Source organism: Gavia stellata, chromosome 17 (assembly GCF_030936135.1).
Source record: "Gavia stellata isolate bGavSte3 chromosome 17, bGavSte3.hap2, whole genome shotgun sequence".
Lineage (NCBI taxonomy): Eukaryota > Metazoa > Chordata > Aves > Gaviiformes > Gaviidae > Gavia > Gavia stellata.
In genome coordinates, this window is record NC_082610.1 from 15,704,322 (window position 1) to 15,726,558 (window position 22,237).

Here is a 22,237-nt window from a genome sequence, read left to right on the forward strand (position 1 = left end):
ACTTCCTCTTTCAAAGCACATGCATTACAATGTTTTTTAATTTTTAAAAAAGCCAATAAAGTAGATTTTCTTTTTAAAAGAAAAAAAAACACCCACAAACCAAGCAATGAAGAAATCTGATTATTGGCAAGCAAGCCACAAAAACAGGCACATCATACACAAAAGCACATAAATTTCAGGAAAAATATACAGCACAATAAAAAAAATTCCCAATAGAAAACTATATCAGCAGAAGAATTAATGTTTTTCATAATGAACCATGCTAATTCTAACTGAATAGCATTATTAAAAATAAGCACCCACATTATTTAACTGATGTACCAATATTATTGGTGCCACCATACCCCTCCACATGAAGAATTCAGAAGGCTTCAACCGTCTTTTGAATAATCATGCAGAGATGCTGCAGAACCGAATGACAAAGACGTAGTTGTCTGTCTTCCTGATGCAGAGCATACCACTCACATTTAAAGGCACAATTTCAGTACAATTTTGATTTATGAATTGGAGTATTTTAGAATGTTACCACAACAGCAAAAAATGCCAAGTGACTGAAGTAAATAAAGCTAAAGGTATTTCGATAACTTAAGTTTTTATGGACGGAGATCTGATATTATCTTTGACGCTAATAATGCATGGGTTTGTTATTAAATAAATACGGTGGTTTTTTTATTTTAAATGTCTATTTGGTGGAGCAAAAATCACACTAAAACAATCTAGCCAAATTTTGCTGCAGATAGAATTTTTGTGTCAACTTTCCAAATTCTCAATGTTGTTTTTCTAGTATTTGCTAATGTCTTCATCCTAAGTTTAACCCACCAATCTGAGAGCATGAGCAATGGTTCGCAAGGCTTAAATTGCCACATTTTAAAAAACAAACAAACAAAATCCTACCACAATTATGTTTCGCATTCAGTGAGACTGGAAAGCCCCTGAAGATGAGTTGAGCTGGCATAACAAACTGAACCTGCCAGAACAATTCATCTGGCTTATATGCTGTTCCTTGCGGCCGTATTTCCTGCGGAATGCTCAAAACCAGACATATTTCAACTTGGATACCAACTCCTCCGGCATTCTGCTCCTGCAACTCTCTTTTATGAGTAACGAGCCCCCTTATCACATGACAGGTTTGGAAATCAAGATAAACAGCTGAAGTGCATGAATGTATCCTCTCACCTGAGAAGAGCACACGCTGGAGGACGCCTCCGTGTTGTTAAGAGGGTATGCACTCACAGGAACAGGCACACACCCGTCCCAGGCACATGATGAAGCAATCGCATGCAGACATCTTCATGCACAAGGAAGAAGCAACAGGCATAGGTCCTCTAGGGCTTACTGAAATAATCTGGCTCATCCCACTACAAAGGGTGTGAATCTCTGAATTAAACAGCAAGTCAAACACACTATGTACGTTTTTTCCTCCCATTTAAAATATTACCAACCTTCAGGGATAAAATGCAAACTCTATAAAATGTTAGCATGACGATATCTTGGATGATTTAAAGCACTTTGTGTTGCTGTATTTATAGTACATTTCCTCTAGTTTTATTAGTCTTGTATTCCATATAAACAGAACAAAAGGATACACTATTCTCACGATCACAATCTTCCACACTGAACCACATTATTTTAAGTTACTGGTCTTAAAAGGAAAACAGTTCCAGCATCATGTGTTCTTCAATGTCTAACTTAATTCCTTGTAACCAATACTAGGCTTTAAATAAAACCCACAAAATTCTGAATCTAACACAATTTTACTTTGAATTCTCAGGCTTTATGTCATTACAAAAATCATTCAACAATTCCATGTTGATCCAAAGATCTCAAACTGTTCTTTCTTAGTCATGAAACTAAGGAGCTCTAAGAAAAGATGCATCATTTCAATTGTACTTTTCAAGATTAATTCATCCAAAGTGAGACATTTAAAAGCACATTTATTCCTTAATAGTTGCAGAGTTGGCACCAAAAATGCCCTCTTGTGGCACAGCAGAACCCTGCAGAGCCTGTCCTCAGTTCTATCAACTTAAAAATAAGCATGTATAAATCAGGGCTTATTTTGAAACTAAAATGAGATAGTAAAGCCCATAATAAACTAAACTAAAACTGCAGACATTGTTCAGAGTTTGAATGAATCCTCGAACTTAGTTTCTCTATGTGGTTCTTTCATTTTCCTTTTTCTGAGTGTTAGTCTAAGTAGTGAGAACATCTGGTCCCTCCTGTAAATCTAAGCACAATCAAATTCCTGGGGAAAGCTGTTCTGGGAACAGAGTACTGTCACTCCGGCAGATTCCTGAAAGGGGAATCTTCATCCTGTTTGAAATCTTTTATTAAAGAATGAGTGTAAAAGCAATTTCACTGGGAAAGTATCTGTGCACGTCGACATCTCCAACAACAGGCGACAACTTGCAAGGCTGCCTCACTCTCATCCCATTGCCATAGACTAAAATTCTCAGAGGTGTACCACTGAACTTAAGAGGAACAACCAACAGACAACTACCCAGCAGATTTGTTTTCCCATGGACCAAAGCTAGCACACTCCATATTTTTCTGTTAATAGAAATATGACTGTGACGGCTTCAGTTCCCTTATTTGAAAGCAGCATCTTTCACACAGGTTTTATTTTTGCTCCTTTTTAACTCTTAGTCTGCCAAAGCAACATCAACGTAGCAGTTCATCTGCAAGCAAACCAAAAAAACACCAAGAAAGCCTTTCAACTGAAGCCAAACCTCAACAGGCACTGAAATCCTGATGCCCAGTGAGAGGGGGGAGTCTCCATCTATCGTCTACAACACAGCACAGTTAAGAGCACATTCCTTAACAGATCCCTCTTGGTTGCATTTTCCAAACCGATGGCAATTCAGGCTGCTCGGCAGTCTGCCAGATGATTCACGAGGACAGTCACTAACAGCTTGTTCGCCTCATCCTGCTCCCGTGTAAACAGTCTGCTGCGAAAGGTGTTACTCTGCTTTTTCAAAACACAGTTCAAGTAGGAAACAATGGTTTGTAAGCACAGGAATACCATATTTCAGCTGCCAGTTAATCTGCAATAACCCAGAGCACGGTCATATTTCACTAACGTCTGCTCATTACAAGCACTCGGACCAAGCTGGTAATGGCACACGCCGCACTGTGCAGCGGAACAGATGAGTGAATAGCCAAGTTCGAAAGTGTTAAGTGTGAGAGAAAAAAAACCTCCACATTTTGGTCAAACAGGAGAATATTCAACCAATGTTTTTACCTCAGTGCAATAATTAAAAACAAGGAAAAAACCCACACAACACTTTCACAACCTATTATAAACCCTCAATCAAACCCAAAATTTCAGTTGGAATATTCAGACCTTACAAAATAACAAAACATTTTAATTATTTGAGTATCTGAAACTTTCTTTTAAGACAGAAACCATCCATGTTTGGTGTCTACAAAGGCATTTTCCAAGTTTTCAACTGAAGTTTCAAGGTCCAAGAAAATTTTTTTTTAATACTTGTTATAGAAACAATGTCTTTGAAAATAAAGTTATCATTTAATCCTTAGTGAAATCACTACATCATTTCATCTGTAAGAGCACAGATGTAAACCTAAAAAAAATAAATTCTTTTTGACAAGCATCACTGAGCTTTTTCTCAAAACTTGGTTTTTATGTAGCTGAGATGCAAGTCTCCCCACGAAGAGTCAGAAGAACGCACTGCGGGCTTATTTGTATCCTGTATTTTTGTAGCAGTCTGGGCCCCCCAGATTACAGAACACTTTACGCAATGGTCATGGAAACGCACACATCACTGACACTGAACATACCCTGTGAGCCATGCTGCAAAGCTACTCAAGACAGTTCAGAAACCACACACGATTAGAGCAAGAGAGTATACCAACCCAGCATGACAACATGGGAAATCAGTAGGATTTGAGATATTTGTGATCATTTTGCTCATGCAGCATTTCCAGTAAAGATTCTCAGAAGAGAATCGAGAGTCATTAAACTACATTCTTCCAAGTGTAACTGTCCAACAGCCCTTTTCTTTTTAAGTGCAACCAAGTTTTTCATCCCTTTTGAAACCAATAAATCAATATTTCCTTTCAGAGTTATCCTAGCTTGTGTCTATTTTCTACATCCTGGTCTTGCTACCTCCAAAGAAAAGTTAACTATCAGACACCGAGTAAAACCAAGCCATAGAAAAGACCTACAAAACCAGTTATCTGGTCACTATCCCAACCTATCAAAGCTGCGGTCTTTCATACAGTTGTGTGTGGTTCCCCTCCACTGCCTGCAGAATATAAAGAAAAACATGTATGTGTGTATACACCCATATAAAAGGACCAGTATGGATTGGGGAAGAAAAAGAAATCCCCAAGTTTCCTTATTACCTGAAAGTAGCTGCTAAGCCACACCTAAGACTGGAAGAGAGAAGTCTCCAATCAGTAGTACACAGCCTTGCGAGGCTTCCTCTTCATCCAACCTTCCTCAGGCATATCGTAACAAAAATCACTCTCTCCGTATTTTAGCCCGGATCACTAACCTGTGCTGTCCCAGGATGTCTGCCGCTCTCTTAGCCTCTCTCTTTGTCTTCTGATCCTGGAAGGAAATTCTCAGTCTTTGTACCCACCCATCTTGACTCAGCGAGTCTCCCCTCCAGAGCACCAGCCTACCCATTCAGGCAGGGAACACCATTTCCCAACCCCTACAGGAAATAACTCCTCATAATCCTTGAGCAGTTGAATGCTAAGAAGGTCTGTCATTTACAATTTCACTTCAGCGTATGCATGTTTAAACAAATGGTATTGATTACACAGGTCACAAGTATCTCAATTTTCTTGAGCACTTTCCCATCAGCTACAGTATCTACACTATCACTAGTACCAATTGTGTAAAGAAGGCAAATATTCAGCTGTCTATTGTAGGTCCCTTAGTTGTTTGCAGCTACTCTGAGCAATTAAGACAACACAGTCTACAGAATATCCTTATACAAGTCAACTTTAAAAAGGCAGCTGTGACATTTAAGATAAGCTTCATTAGCAGGCAATCTAAGGAGAAGCCTACACTTAAAAAAAAAAAAAAAAATCCACATTATTATTAAGTACATACTAAGCAGTAGCCCATTTAGAGGGGTTTGGTCTGCCTGCCTTCCAAGCAATCAAACCATTGCTTTCCAAAATAGAACATCTCTAAAACCTGCTTTTATTACAGTCTTTTTACAGTTTATTTCCAGAGAAGCATTACCTAACTATAAACCTGTTTTTCATGCCCTGTAGAAACTGTTTTCAATACCAGGGGCAGGGGGAGGTATCAACCTAAGAGGCATAAAGCTTTAAAGGACATTCCTCTCCTGTCATATTTCAAATTAAGTATAAACTCCTTCCTCTAATTGTTAGACCTGTTGACAAGAAAGCAGCCATCCTCAATTAGCCAGCTTAAAAAATAAAAAAAATAAATTAAAAGCTTCACTGTAAGTGTTACCCTAGTCTATTTGAATATTGAGTAAGTGAAAAGAGTCTTTACCCCAATCAATGGTAAAGGCCCGCACTTTAAAAAAGAAGAAAAATTAACAGAACATCTACAAGCTAAAAGTTTACTGCAAATCTCTTACTGACCTTTTAACAGCTGAAACGGCATAAATTCCAGGAAAGACTTACGACAGAACTGCTCCTATCGTTTTCCAAAGCTTTTGAAAAAGAGATACAAGTGTTTTTCCCTAGCATCAAGAAAAATATCCAATACAGTACTATTTCCTCAAAGCCATTTGTCTCAGTAAATAGCATATTTATAATGTTGTCTTATGAAGATGGCAAGTGCTCACCTCTCAGAAGATTTATTTACCCAGCATGAGATACAAAAAAAAGCTTCCACTAGACAGTCTTTGACCTGCTTGAGCTTCAAGAATACTTTTTGCAGGGGGAAGGGAGAACTGTTAGCTGCATCATTATAAATGTATTTTAACGTAAATGTATTTTGACACAAACTGATTAGGTAGAAGGTATAACTTCACTGTCCAAATCTTCCAAGATTAGGGCTCTACATCTTTCTTAAAGAATGGAAGCCATTCTAAAAGCAATTGCTATCTTAAATGTAACGACACAGAAAAAATGTCACTTTTTTTTTTTTTTTTTTTTTTTACAATATTGCATTTAAAATTCCAGGGGTTTCTGTTTGTTTTTTTCCTAATAGCAGATGAAGTGTAAAGGCTTGCTTCTAAGACCTTGATGCAAGACCGTATCAGGAGCTTTTCAAAATGCATACATACGTGATTATTTCAACACAACAATGCCACACAAATCTTTCCTATCACATCGGAAACTCCACATTTTAACATCATCCTTGTTAATTTAACTTGCCCATAACACATGGTGATAAAGTAATTCTTGTACCTCTAAACTGCTTTCAAAAGTTTGTTTAATGCTTTAGCTTCTGGGCAGGCACAGAGAAAATATCTCCTCCTCTTACCCAGCTAATTCAGTTAACAGCTATTTCAGAAGCTGAGAAAAACTACCAGGAACACATTTAAGCTCCTTTTTCTTTTTGCAATTTATAACCCACTGGAAATGGAAGAACAAATTTATGTGGTTCTAGATTAAAACCAGTATTTGAAAATATAAAGTTAAATCAAGATTTAATATTTAAAATTATGTGAAGCACTCAAAAAAAGTCTATAATGAAATTTTAAAAATCCATTTTTATCACATAGTAACAAGAGACATTTTATTGTAGTTCACTTCAGAAGTGAAATGCAAGTGGGACCCACTGATTTACTGCCACAATTTAAGTCGCTTTGTCACCTCTACTCCAGATCACCAGACATTCATTTCTGGAGACACTGGTGCAGCATGAAATATCCACTGAAAGTTTTCTTATAACAAATTCAGAAAAAATTCAAAACATTACAGAAACAACTACGAGTAAGCAAAACTATTTCAATTGTTAAGCAGGGTATACTTCATAGTTAGAAGTAATTTTGTTTATGAAGACAGCAGTTCCAACTAATGCTAACTTCTACTGTCTCTCTACTTCCCTGCAAAAAGTACTTTCTTTGATTATTAGACAGAAATTGTTTTTATCTACCTCACAAATGGTTAAAAGCTTCCATTCCTACATGGCAGGTTCAGATGTTTCCTAAGCATTTTTCATAGCTTTTGAACTAGAGCTCAACCTAAAGAAAGCCACAACGTAACGGAGAAACAAGCACACTACCTTCAAATCAGCTGAAAAGATTGGGGCTTTCCTAACACTACTCCTCCACTCTAATTCTTCACCTGGACATTCTTCATAGACCATAGCATTCTGAATTCATACCTTCTTTGTATTTCTACTCATCTCCCTGGTAAGCAAGTCTTACACTGCAATTTAGCATTCTCACTACAAACTTCAGTAGCCAAAATAAATGGAATGTCAAGCTAATTGGCATGGAAGATGCTGAGCCAACTACAACACAGAAATGAATAATACAGTAGAATTTTTAATATATAATTGCAGAGGTCAACAATCTCGCAGATTTCTGTACTACTGCAGAACCAAGAAACCTTGTGACAGAACACTTAAGAACTTTGGTAAATCAATCAAAGGTATAATCATGCTCAATTTATTTTATATTTTCACCTACATGTTTTACAAATACCGAAATTCACCAAGAACATTCAGTTTCATCCAAAACCATTATACAGACCCCGTAACAGGTAGCAAACATGTTCATTATCATTAATGGAATTCCTGAAAGATGAGATGAAAGGAAAAAACTTAATTTATCATTAACATTCTGCGGGGGAAAAAAAATTGTTGACGCCAAACTTTATTCTTAAACTGACTCCATCTGCATTACCTCATTTGGAATTATCACAGTTTATTCAGCTCATTAATAGAATTTCTTATTGTGCTTCTAATCATAGAAATCTTAAAAATTCATCAGAAATAAACCATCTGACATTTTCTTTCTAAAGGAAACACATAATACTCACTAATAGGCCATTGTCTATAGAAATTCACTTTTTTCCTATTCCAAAAAAAAAAAAAAAACAGGTCTATTTACAACGTACCTCATCATAATTATAGAAAGCACTCGGCAAATAGCTGTATAACAGTCTAAACATAAATTTAGAAGTCTTCTCATGCCCCTACACAAACAAAATTCTCTTCTGTACATCAATAATTTAAAAATTCTTGTAGCCTCACTACTCGCATTACTTAAAAACACAATCGAAAGCCACTTCTTTTTAAGATTTCAGGCAACACTTAATCTGACTGCCACAAACCACAGTTTCTTTGAGCTTCTGCTGTCTGCCTGCCACAGTGACACAGGACAGCCCAATGGTAATCAGAGACATCCCTCAAATTGCTAACTGTAGTTCCTCTATTAGATCCATCAAGGAAGATGGGCTGTAAAAAACTGATCTCCTGTAGCTTCCTTCTCTCTGACTGCTACTTTTCTCGTGAGGGAAGAGAAAAGTCACATTATCCACACAGAGAAGCTTCAATTTTACTCCTTGTTTTCTCTCTTTAGCCCATCTTATTTAGCAGTACCATTTAATAGTTTACTTGCAGCTAGTTTAAACCCATGCTTTCCAACCCTCCCACATCACTAAATTTTACATCCTGTCCACCGCTCACTCAAGAATCTATTCTCCCCAGGGATGGCTGATATGTATAGCTCCATCATTCACTTCTCGAGCCTTGCCTGCTTGTCGTTTTCTGCAGCTTTCCAAGCAGCTCATCACCCAGCTACCCCTACGCTACCAGAACCACAGGTTTGACCAGTGAAAGCACAAGCATTTCAGGCACAATAGCTGACCCTTGCATCTGGTCAATGGGATACATAAAATTTTAACTGTGAGCTTCCTTATAGCAATGCCGCTGCAGCAAAAGTTGCAGAAAGAGGACATAGATTTGTGGGGGGCTATTATAAATACCCCAGAAACTGTATTTGAATATACATGAACTACGTGTGTAGTCTATAGTACCCAACACGAACACCGCTTCTGGCCTTTTCAGGCCCACACTGCTGACTGTTCAAAATGCTTCGTCTCTTTTCTAATTTGTGAACCATGACAGCAGACCCTGCCTGCCCAGTCTGAGCGGCCAGCTACCCACAGACTAGCTGCTGGGCCTGGCACAGAGCACACCCTGCCCCTCGGCCACCCACTGCCGACTGGTGTGCGGCACTGGTGTGCGGTGAGCACAGGGAGCCCCGGGGACCACCCGTTCAGATGCTGCCACTGCAGTTCAGCTACCGTCTGACTCTGCAGCCATCCCAAGGGAAAGTCACAGCTGAGACCTCATCTCTTGCATCCAAAGAACAGCAATGAAGCTGGTGAAGTGTCTGGAGCGCAAGTCCGATGAGGAGCAGCTGAGGGAACTGGCGTTGTTTAGCCTGAAGAAGAGGAGGCTGAGGGGAGACCTTATCGCTCTCTGCAACTACCTGAAAAGAGGTTGTAGCGAGGTGGGTGTTGGTCTCTTCTCCCAAGTAACAAGCAAGATGATGAGAGGAAATGGTCTCAAGGTGCACCAGGGGAGGTTTAGGCTGGATATTGGGAAAAATTTCTTCACTGAAAGGCTTATCAAGCATTGGAACGGGCTGCCCAGGGAGGTGGTTGAGTCCCCATCCCTGGAGGTATTTAAAAGACATGTGGATGAGGCACTTAGCGACATGGTTTAGTGGTCAACTTGGCAGGGTTAGGTTAACGGTTGGACCTGATCATCTTAAAGGTCTTCTCCAACCTAAACGACTCTATGATTCCTTACTGTAGTCAGTATACAGGAGTGAATGTTTCCTTGCAGTGCAGAAATCCATCAAGTACAAGGGGCATTTAAATCTCATACGAAACTTGAAGAAATTTCTACTGAAATTCTCTGGATCACCTGGCAAAGCCAGTAATATTATTGTAGCATTTCAAATTGCTCAGTGAGGGAGAGGGAAACTACCAGAGTTTAAAAATCTGTATTATTTATAAATCTCTAAGCAAGGACTATTCTGCATCAGTATGACAGTTCCTGCATAGCAAATACTAGGTATTGTATTTAAAATGCCTTAATCGTGTATGTTCATATCTTGTGTTTAACCTTGACACTAGATGTCCTGAGTTAGTAATGTTTACTTCAGGAATGACTGCAATTTATGTTTCTACCTGTGTTGTTTTTTTAATCCTTCAACTGCCATAAAAATCTGTAAGCAAAACCTGAACTTCAATGCCTAACAATTCACATACTAAACGCGCAGCAATCACATGCCACACGTGGAAATATACTGAGAGTCATAAAAGCAAGTGCTGTTTTAGCTCTTTGTCAGATGACTTTGTCATATACCTCAGCAATTTCAACTTTCCTTCCTCCATTCCGTTGTTTCAATATTTCCTTAGACAATTCAATACTCTCCAAAGGCATGGAAATGCAACTCAAGAAAGACTCTTTACCTGGAAGTTTAGCTGCCCACCCTCACAAACAAGTCAGTAGTAAGAGGAGAAAAACCAGCCAGTGACACTGAAGAGTATCTGTTACACTGATATCAACACCTTGATGAAGAAGTAAAGATTGATCACTTCACGTTTCAACTGAAAAGGACTGTTAAATGAGTATATCAAGCCTGACTTGATACCTGTCATCTGTTTATTAAAAGAATTTCATTCAATGAGTTTGCATGAGACAAGTAAAAATAAGTAATTAATATTTTTTTTTAAATATAAAAGACCTCAAACTGCAACTCACTACACAGCTAACTGGAAGAGCAAAAGGAAGGAGGTCAGGCTATTTAACATTGAATACTGGGAGTAATAACATGCACAGTGTTGAAGGAATAAATCTTATCACTATCTGAAATAGTTTTAGGTATTCAAGCATTTCTGTGCTAAAAAAGTAAAGCACAAAAGTAGCATTTAAAGAACAGCATCAATCTATGATTTGCAAGGAAGGAAATAAAAACGTTTTCTCAAGCCACTTGACAAGATCATTGTCTTAACTGGAAAGCAAGCAACACCTTCACATTAAAAAAATTGGCATGTTCACAAATTACTCTAAATAAAAAATGAGGGCTGATATCCTCAGATGGTAACAATAAATATCAAGTGTCCGACAATTGTCATCTAAGAAAAATGGTTTTCATCATTTTGCAGCTAACTTTTATTAATTTAATTTTAATTTAGTCCAGGCAATTCAACATAGTTTTCAACCACCATGTCCTCTGTGGAACAGCTGTCTACATCTAGGCTTTGTCAGTCTTAATCTCACCATGCAAACAGCTCATGTTATACCTCCTGATCTTCAGAAAAATATAAAGAAAATATTACTAACACTGCTTTACCAACCAGTAAACATTACATATAGTGAATCACACCCATTAGCATAGTTCCGTCTGCAGATGTGTTTAGACATTCTGCTGAAATAGATCTAACAGATTTATTATTCTAGGTATTACGATAAGCCCCATTTCTTTCCCTTTGATCCAAAGCAGGCATTGAACTCAAGCACTCAGAGGTTAACCTGCAGAGCACACATTTAAAACACCTAAAAATCCACTTAAAAAGACACCTATTTAAAAAAAAAAAGTTACATTTGCCTTTTCCCCTCTGATTTACACTGCTTGATAAACAAACAATGCCTCTAGTTCTTCATTGCTCTCCACTATATTAATACCAATATCCTAAGTTAATCAAAACAAGTCCTTCTTCTGCCTAGAAAAGGGACAGAAATAACTGCAAAAAGCAAAGAACCAAGTAAACATGAAAGTTAGGTGAAAGTTGCTGCTCAAGCATTTTGCTAGTTTGAAGATGATTGTGAAACTATGACATTTTGAAACAAATATGCAGCTTGCAAAAAGCCCGTAACTCTACATTTTTTCAGATGAAATAAAGTAGAAAATTAACAGCAGCTTTTCTGCTTAGTCATATTTGACAATCACAGTCTATACAGAGCTCCTGGAAAAAAAAAAACCAAACACCTGCATGTTGCAGAAACAATATGCATTTTCAAAATGCTCAGTACTCTGCTCTTAGTTCAGGATATTTGGCCTCTAGGAAGTAAATAGAAATATAATAAAAGTCCTCACTTGACAAAGAATTGTAAAATAAAATCCAGTATTACTCAAATGCTTCATTTCAGCAGTGTATCCAAATCTCATTTTAAAGGTTTTGGTGGTTTTGGTTGTACTTTTTATTAAACTAAAGATCAAACCTTTAAAGATACAGATAAGCAATAAAGAAAACAAGGGTTTAAACAGAAAACTTAAGGCAGAAAGCACATACCTACTATGTATTGGTAACAAGCTTTTGTACCTGTCTAGACAAGTCAGTGATATTCTTGCCAAGTACTACGTGGCAGATAATCAAAAAGAAAAGGGTTGGGCGCTTAACCAGATTCTTCTTGGATTTTAACATCTTTAATTACAAATCTGCTTTTAAATTAAAAGTTCTGCTTCTAAGGACAATATCTCAGAGCAGACCTTGTAAAACTGTCTAATAATGCTGCAGGAAAAGACAATTAAACTACAAATAAAATGAGGTTTTAGCCCCATTCTTCACCGTTATCCAAGCCAAGGTAATTAAAAAAAAACTTAAAAAAGCACATCCAGGCGACAAAGACAAAACAGATTTAACAGTAAATTAGAATGTACAGTCACACCAGATAGAATCAGATGTGATATTAAGTAAATGTGACACCACATTATTCAAGTTGGTCTTTGCAGGGATGCATCACTACAATACTGAAGCAGTACACTTAATCTGTACCAATGAAATGTAAATATTTGAGATGATGGCAAACTTTGATCAGTAGTGAGGTGAAAACTCATTTTCATATAATCCATCCGCAGCAAACGGAATGCTGGGAAAATGCAGGGTATAGAACCCAGGAGAAAAACCTGCACCCATGTACTTCACAGCACACGCCTCTCTCTTCACCGAAGCACTTGCTAAGATTGTTTAGTACTGCCAGACTGCCTGGAAACGGTACTTTTTTGTTTCCTCCATTATAAAATACAAAAACCATCTTGCATTATGTATTTGCCTGCAGATAGGCAATCCTTTTAACTAGGTCCAGTTGCTAGAGAGCTTAACAGCTACTGACAGATTGAAGAAGCAACCTTCTTCAACAAAACGTGTAGTATTAATAGCAAGATTCTGCTGTCCAAATAGTTGAGATTCTCTCTTTTCTGATAGATAATGAGTAACAAATAAAATTAAAAGTGTCAAATAGATTATCTATTTCCTCATCTGATGTGGTAGATGTATTGCACGCTTCTAAAAGCGGTCTGAAATGTAACACAAGATTATGAAAACTATTAAAGAGTATAGCAATACCTACCTGTTACAACTGTGTTTCCTTTTAATCTTTACATTTCAGACAGACTTTCAGAAATACTGAAACCCTCACTGCAATATGCAGCTTCCTAAAACACACATGTTCACCTGCACACAGATTCAATGAATGCAGAAGTGGACGCTACTTCAGGAAGGAGGCTGAATGAATGAAGTTTTTCTGACAGATTCATGTTAAAGAAGCTAGAATGTGTGCTGAACAACATGTGGATGCTAGCAGCTCTGGAGAACCAGTTCGTACCCTTGTTTCGGAGCTGCAACACAAGCAAGTGGTATAACCCCAACCAGAACAAAAGAATGTTCCTCTGTTTCCCAGACAACTTTGATTTTCAGAAGTGTTCAACACCCAAAACAACATCTCAAGCTAATGGGAGCTATGCTTCAAGTGTATGTTATCCTTGCTGGCCTCCTCAGGTAGTCAAGATTCAGTTTTCCAACATGTGTGTGTTTTGGAAGAAAGGCAAACAAGGATTGACAAACCAAGCTAGTACGTTTTGGTGCAGCCTTGCTTTAAAAACAAACAAAAACCAGCACCTCCCCTCGTACACCCCTCTCTCCCCCAAGGAATGCACACGGTGTTCCTCTTCATTCATACCCATCGCTGAACCAAACCGCACGTAGCATTTGCCTTCTGTGCAGTTCCAAGCTGGCTCTTCCAGAGGGCACCCTGCAGTTCAGGCAGCATGAACGTACCCTTTTCCCGCTTTCTGGCAGCTGAACTACAAAGTGCTGCTTTTGCTGTCTGTGATCGTCAGCAATCTCTGCCGGAGTACAAATCTACCAGCATTTACTTCACTCGTTAAAGAGCGATCTCTCATTTTACCTGTCATCAAAAAAGGATGCCTAATTGTTTCCCCAACTTGAATGAAACACAGCTCTGTATCTGCCCAGCAGGTCCAATATTCCCAGCTCAGTTCTGTCACAGTCCAGGAGAACAAGCTTTATTAAACAAGCTGTCTGATCAAGCCCAGAGCTGGAGAACAAAGGACAAGAGATGCAGAGCAACTCGTACCAGCGGCGCTACTTACTTTTACAGCATATAGCTCTTTCTCCCCGCTGCCCAAGTGGAACACCTCCTTACGCGGAATTAGAAAGCGACAATCAAAGGCGCCAGCACCGCCTCACCCCCCGCGGGCAGCTCCCGCCGCTGCCCCGCCTCCTGCCCGCGGACCGGCAGAGGGCGCTCTAGACCGCCGCGGCCCCGCCTCGCGCCCCGCACTCGGCCCGCGCTGCGCGTCTCTTCCACCCCTCGCCTTCAGCGCCCCGCTTCCACCCGCGCAGACCACCGCCGCCAAGTCCGGTCCGCGCAAGGGCAGCTGCTGACGGAATTCGGGTAGCCAGTCATACCCTGCCTCTCAAGACTGATCCCAGCTAGAGCTTACCCCTTCCTGTGGAACCAGTCCAGCTTTCTCTCCCTAAAAGTTTCTCCGTGACATTTTAGAGCACACAAAGTCCTTTCATTTCGCCAAAGACTATCCTCAACTTTGCTAGTGATGGCGTAAACGTCTTCACTTTCGGTTGGTGAAGTTCTCATGTGGTTCCAGCTACACAATTTTTATTCCGCTTCAGGAACGCCACTTAAACTAGTTACACACAGCAACGGCGGAGTGCAGTACTTCATAGGCCAGCTCCTCACAGGTGGATTTCATATCGGTTTATGCACGCACTTACGCACTAACTGAGACCTTTTATCTAAGCACAGGTTCAAGAACCACAAAGGACATCATCTGTATTGAAGATCTCATGAGGGACATCACTACTCCTTACTCACAGTAGTTAAGTGCTCCCGTATCTTTTGCTTCTACAGAAACAACCATCACGGAAAACAGTAAGAAAGTAATAATAATAATTTGTATTTACAGCAGGCCATGAAACACATACAGTAAGTAGTGCTTTAGCCCACATAAACAGCCACTAAAAAGAAAGTCTTCAACATCCTACTAGGAGCGGAGAAAACAGGAATTTCTGCAGGGCTGAAGAAACCTGCTGATTAAATTTATTAATGAGATTATAAAACAATCTTCTCAGATAATCGAAACAACTGAACTCAATAATCCAGATGGTCTCTTTCCCTTTGGGCTTCTGCGATTAAATAATCATTAATTGGGTATCATCTACAGCCCTCACCAGGTGAATCTGAGCTCTTGCATGGTTTTCAGTGATGTGATATCTGAATGTACGCGTTTGGCACAGCAGAATCAAAGTTATAAAGGCAGACTTTGATTTGGTGTTCACCAGCTTCTGTGTTCTTTGCCCTTTTACTATTTTCAAATACTTGAAACACATACCATGCGTGTTTCCTACATACAGTGAAAGCTACATGAAAGAATTAAAGAATAACAGCTGCAAACAGTTACAGACTATTGCTATGAACAATGGTGATTTCATAAAAAGTTTTGTTTCTTGTACATCCACTGTTACCCAGAGAAAAGGCCAAGTTGAACTAAAAAGTGATTTCAGCAATAAGTAAACAAAGGGTTAACTTCAGATATTTCCACTTTTTTGTTCTTAATTTTAGGCTACAATTCTAATGCAATATTACCTTTGAGAAGTGCAATATTATTGCAGCACTCTAAAACAACCTCTATAGCAGCAGTACACTTTCTTTAACGTAATTTAATACAAGACAGTTAGTATCTAATACTGGAAGAACTGGATCCTTTCACATAAATACTCATCTCAAACTTTCAAAGCTATAAGAAGGTAACAAAAAAAGAATTCCAAAGTTTTCCAACTCCCAAGTCTTTCGGATGATCAGAAAAAGATAATAAGCAAATGGAAACAAAAGCCTGAACTGTAACACATACATGCCCTGTTCTTCCAGCAGTCACTGTTTTCCCTGCGTGTCACATCTCCTTCCCCAAAAAGAGAGCCTGCCAACCACACTTACCACTTCACATCAGCAACCCCACTACCAGAAACAAACCAGAGCAAGCCTTGTCAAGTCCTCATTCAATTCCACATACGCTCAGCAACAACCACCCTTCTGCAGTGACTCTGACATAAAGCAGTTGCCCAACAAACACAACATATTTCAAAAACATCAGCAGAGAAAACAAACAAGGAAAGAGATGGAGAAGAGTAGTGCAAGCTGCCCTCCGCACTCAAAGTCTGAAAACGCAACATCCATGGTACTTTTAGACAAAGAAACATCCAGTCCTATGATCACACCTAAATCAATATTCGAATGTTGGCATACCAAGCAAATTGAACACTCCATTTTCTTTACAAAAAAAGTTAAATTGCTGTTTTTACATATTTTCGTCACTTAAAGAAGAGAGGAAATAAGTCACATTGATGCAGCGGTTCACAAGCAATGGTGACCAAACTGCAACCTTTCATAATTGGTGTCTATATTAAGTATAGCCGATTATGCCATGCCTTTATTTGATTAAGAGTAACAAAGATGCTGAGGCCATGTGTGTGGAAAGACATAAAATTGTATATAAAGTTATCCCATTTTCTCCTTAGGACAAGCTATTTAAGTTGCAAATAAGCCACAAAAGAAACAGAGAGATTTTACCAAAACTACCAAATGAAGATCCAGAAAAATCAGTTTATACATCATTTATTTAATGTTTTATTTAGCGATTTTAGGACAAAAGGCAGGACTGCACTAGTAGGGTTTGCCACTATCAAGAAAACCTGAAGAATAATCAGAACAGAGAAAGTCATTCAGGAAGACGTGGACATGCATAAATGGGAAGAACTAGAACGTAGCTTCATACATGGCTTCCTAATATAAATTACAGTCTTAAAGCAGTAAAGGAACGATCTGGATGCATCAGGCAATTCGCAGCATTTGCATGTACTGTCAGTGTGGGTGTCTTCCCCAAACAGGCAAAAAAGCTAAAATGCAGAAAGCTAAGAAATTTTTAGAGCCAAGAAAGCACTTTTGTTGGTTGAGAGCCTCACAAAAGCTCATTCTGTTCGCTCACATGCACCAAAGATGACTTCATATTGCAAGAGGTGCAGAGGACTACAAGATAATCAAACAGACGGAGAGCCCTTTTTAAAGGGCTGGACAAAGAACTCAGCTTATTTAGTTGAGCAAAACAAGACTAAGAGGGATGTGACTTCACACAAACATCTTGAGTAAATAACCAAAGAGAAAATCGTCCCCCTTAAACCACAGAACAGCACTGACACACAAAAAAACACCTTTATAAACCAGAGCACGTTGATTTGGAAATCTTCTACCCATCAGAAGTGGAGTTCTGGAAATTTTCAAACTCCCAGTATGCGGAAAGGGGAAAAAAGCTTACCTGGGTTTGATTTTAAGCTTGACCAGGTTATAAACCTTTGTTTTACTATATGATGTTTCAAGGTCGTCCATAGTATTGAAGGAAGTAATAAAGACATGGAAGTAAATGGATACAGGATTAACTAAAATTTGTTTTAAGTCAAAGCTCACATCCAATGTTTCATCTAAATTTTGATTACTGCTGGACCAGAAATTGGTTATGTAAGTGGAGTTAGCCAACATACATTTAAATAAAATGTTTGATAGTGTCCCCCACAAGATGTTATTTAAAATGGAAATAATCTTTAGTAATGCTTTCATTTCATTAAAGAAATAATACTTAAATAATATTTAAAATAGAAATAAGACTTACAAGATATGTAAAGAAATTGACCAAAGAGGAAAAACTACAATAGTTGTATTAATAGTGGAAATTATCACAAGAGAGAGGTGTTACTTGTAGCATTCCTCCTGATACCCTTCAATAAATTAGTGACCAAGGAGTGAGAACACGCTCATGAAATGTCTGTGGATGACACCAGACTGGAAAGTATCACCAGTACAAAGAGGACTGGGTAGTTATACAGAAGAGCTCATGGGGTTTGTGAGCTGGGATGCCAGAAAATGGAATTTAATAGTACAACATGTGAAATCATGCGTTTAGGGACCAGTAACCTTTTCTGTAAGCTAGAACTCATCACGTGGAAGCCACATTGAGGAAATGAACAGAGCAGTGAGGTATGGAAATCCGCATCTAAGGATGCTGATGTTTACGTGAGCACAAGGGGAGCTCAGTATGTTCATGGAAGGAAAACTGAGAAATTCCACTTGGCTCAGGAAGCCTCTGAGCTGAAAACAGAGAGGCTAGAGCAGCGCGGGGGGTAGTATCACCGCTGAAGAGGATACTATATCAGGTGAATCTTTGGTGTCAAGCAGTACAGCTCAACAGATTTATGTCAAAAAACTGCTGTTGCTCCTCTCAAAACTTTGGTTGGCTAACAATGCTCAAGTTTATCCAGTTGCTCTGTAAAATACATATTCCATTCCGTATTTCATTTCCTGCAGCAATTCCACTTCAAGCTAAATAATGCTATTAGCACAAGTTATGACAATGCACTGCACACTATAATTTAATGGATCAGAAATTAAAAGTTTTGTAATTGCCAGACAAACAAGACACGAGAATAGTCTTTTCAATAGAGCAGCTGGGAAAAGGAATCTAAGCTGTTCTAAAATTGCACCCGTAAGCTTCTGGAAAAGACAGAAAAACAAATAGATATATTTCTACAAAGAGGAAAGAAGTTTGTGTTGACGTTTCTGTGTAAATGACCTGTTTACACTACATTTACAGCCTGTACAGTTATCATATTTTAGAGTTCCACCAGCCACCAGTGTAATTATTGCTTTTTTTCAACGCACTGGCCACAGTTTAAGGGTAGCTGCTATAAGCAGTATTCAGCTGCTCTCCAATGCCTTGCTGCTATCTCCTGTTCGCTAGTTGAGGGCTAACCTAACTGCCCAGTCGAGCACTGTAATTAATTCTCTGGCTCAGGCAAACAGGTACAGACGGGTTTTTTCTTCCTTGGTAGGGAAAAAAAGGACATTTTAGGATCATCTGGAACTTTATTAACAAACATCCTAGCACGTGAGGTATTTACGACGCCTTCAGTCAATCCCTCCTTCACCTGGCCCACTGTCATTCTGAAGTTTGATCTTCATTAGAAACCCCAACTTTGGCAAAGGTTTCGGGGTACGCTCTGCAGGCATTTCAAAACTAGGCAGCTGTGCACAGTTGCCGCCAGCAGTTATAGAGGACTGTACTTAATGATCTGGGTTAACCATTCCAGTCCTGTACTGAAGCAACGAGTGCTTTCCAAACCTTTTCTGTTAGTTTCCTTGAATTTGTCACACATTCAGATTTCCAAAGGAAAATTCAAAGACATCAAAAGTGACACACACAGCTCTATACCCAGGGTGCACCTGAGTTTTAGTGATTTGATTAAACCTCTACTTTTACATCAGTGTTTACATTTGTAAAAGCCTTATATATAACACGTTTGAAAGCAGCTATCCTAATTATCCTATTTTACTGCAACATGCTTATGTCTCGTAGAATAAAAGAGCCTTAATGGGCAGCACATCTCAAGTTTTTCAGTGTTTTCTGAATAAGATACGCTACATGAAAGACACGACGGCCACCACCGGCCCGGGCAAGGCGAGGCGCGGCACGTTCACCCGTTCTTGCCGTCTCTGGGAAGAACGACTGAAAACCCTTCGCTTGCAAAACTACCCAGTGCTGCATCCACAGCCAGAAGCCATTGAAAATAAAAACCCAACCATCCACCTTCAACCATGACCGGCGCTCAGCAACGCGACGCTCCACCTGCCACAAACCGCACTTTAAATACCAGGAAGAGAGGCGGGGGGGGGGAACCGACACAGAAAAACCACCGCGAACTGCAGAGCCGCCTCCGGGGAAACCTGTTGCTAGCCAGCGAGAGAGCGCGGCAGGCGGGGGGGTCCCCGCATCCCGCCGCGGCCGGCATTCAACTTTCCCCATCCGCCGCCGAAACCGCACACCTCGTTGTGGCTTTCCCTCACGTTGATTATTAATTAAACCGGCGGAGGTGCCGGGTGGGGGGGAGAGGAGGTGGAAGCGGCCCAGCGCCCCCTCACCGCCCCCTCCCGCCTGAGGCGTCCCCGCGGGCCGGGCCCGGGGAGTACTCACTCGATGAAGTAGCTGGCGCCCTCCTCCGAGAAGCCCTCCTCCCATCCGCGGGGCAGGTCTGCAAGGGAGGGGAGAGAGGGAGAGAGAGAAAGAAAGCGGGGAAGGAGGGGTGAGAACTTCGCCCGCGCCCCCGAGGAGCCTCACTGGCGGCGGGGGGGGGGCGAGGAGGGGGAGCGGAGCGGCCCTGAAGGGTGCGCGGCGCGGGGGCAGCCCCCCCGCCGCCCCCGGGCACCCACCTGAGCGGATCATGTGGCCGGAGTTGACGGGCTCCCCGGTGCGAGGATGCAGCCAGGTGGTGGTGCGGGTCAGGTCGCTGGGAGGGAGAAGCGGAAAACATGCACCTGTTAGTGACTGCGTGCGGCCGGGCGGGCGGGAAGGGAGGGAGGGAGGGAGGGCCAGCGGGCAGCGGCGGGAGCGGGGCCACCCTCCACCCCCGCACCCCTTCCCCCGGCGCCCCCGCCCGCCGGCGCCCCCTTACTCGATGAAGAAGACCCGGCCGTCCTTGCAGACGCCGTAGGACCAGTGCTCAGGTAGAGTGTCCCGCCCCACCGCCGCCGCCATGTTCGCCGTGCGCGCAGCCAGCCAGCCAGCCAGCCGGCCGGGGAGGGGGTGCGGGCGGGCGGGCGGCCGGCGCTCGGCGCCCAGCGCCCGGCCCTGCTCGGCAGCGCCACCGCGGCCGCCGGAGGCGCGGCGCCCTGGCGCGGGCGGGGGGCGCCGCCTCCCGCCCCTCAGGAGGCAGGCGCCTGCCCCGGGGAAGCCGCGGGCGAAGAGGGGCGGCAGCCTGAGGCGGCGCCGGCCGGCTTTGTCCGCCGCTGCCCCGCGCCCGCCCCTCCACCTTCCGAGTCCCGCGTGCGCTGGCGGCCTCGTCCCCTCACGCCCGCCCCGGGGAGGGGCCGCGGCCCCCCCAAGTCGCAGGAGCCCGGGGGGACGCCGCCTGGGAAGCAGGCAGCGTACCGCGCGGGCGAGAGCGGCTGCAGGCTGTGACGGGGAGGGCGCGCATCCTGAAAGAGGCTCTTCGCGCCGAGAAGAGGCCGGAGGAGTCTCTCGCTCCAGCCTCGGAGCCCGAGCTACCGTCCGGAACGCGTCCAGGGGAGGAGGAGGCCGGGTGCGGTAGCGCTGGGTTTCCGCCGTGTCCCGGGACAGGCTCTCACCGGCGGTGGAAGGTGAGGAGAGAAAGGCCGCGGGGACTTCGAACCTCGGCTCCAAGGGGCGATCGCCGCAAGGTTAAAAGGTAGCAGAGAGTCAACAGCAGCCAGTTGACGAGGTCGAGCTGTCACCGGTATCGCAAGGGACCCGTGCCGATCCCCATGTTCATCAGTGACCTGGAAAAGGAGGGCGTGCTAACACGAGAGAGGCTGCTAGGTGGATTGAAGTTACGCATCACTCGCTCCCAGCTCAGACCTGGGACATCAAGATCTCTGCCGTGCTGGTGCGCGGGGAAGCTGCAGCTAAGGACAGGCTTAAGTGCTCCAGGCAAAGCCGCAGCCACTTGAGAACGTGGTGAGGGACAGAGCGGACGGGACAGGCAAGGGGGTGCTGCGGCTGGGCTGCCACACAGCAGCGCCCGGACGCTTCTTCCTCTGTCCCAGGCAGCAGAGCCACGATGGGTCCCGGGTCAGGAGTCCCAGCCTGCGCCTTGGCTTGGCAGCAGTGGCAATTGCAGCAGAAGAGGGGGACTGAGGAAGCCAAGGTGGTCAGGGTGGGGAAAACTGCACCTGCCCCTCACAACCAGGGCAGCAGTGGTAGAGCCAAGCGTGGCTCTTTGGGTTTTTTCCCATTCTGATACTGGGGAGAGGTAAGGATCAAAAAGCCAGGAAATGGGATGTTTGCTAGCTCGGGATAGGAGGAGAGTGTTAAATAGGGGAAAGACAGGCTGCAAAGAGGGGTGGGAAAGGGCAGATGGGCTTGACTGGGGGCGGGTGAGTAAAGAAGAACAGAGGAGAACCACTGAGGGCATGGCTGTGGGGGAGAGGGAGAACCTG

General features: G+C 42.1%; 1 protein-coding gene across 1 annotated transcript in view; it reads right to left on the minus strand.

Moving 5' to 3' along the window:
* The window catches only part of PLEKHA7 (pleckstrin homology domain containing A7), a 158,414-nt gene extending 137,598 nt beyond the window's left edge, over window positions 1-20,816 (minus strand). The window contains exons 1-3 of the mRNA XM_059825745.1: window positions 20,734-20,816; window positions 20,492-20,568; window positions 20,256-20,313 (exon numbers count right to left, since the gene is read on the minus strand). Coding sequence (XP_059681728.1) covers window positions 20,256-20,313; window positions 20,492-20,568; window positions 20,734-20,816 — 218 coding nt within the window. The remainder of the gene's footprint in view (window positions 1-20,255; window positions 20,314-20,491; window positions 20,569-20,733) is intronic.
* Between the last annotated feature and the right edge of the window lie 1,421 nt (window positions 20,817-22,237).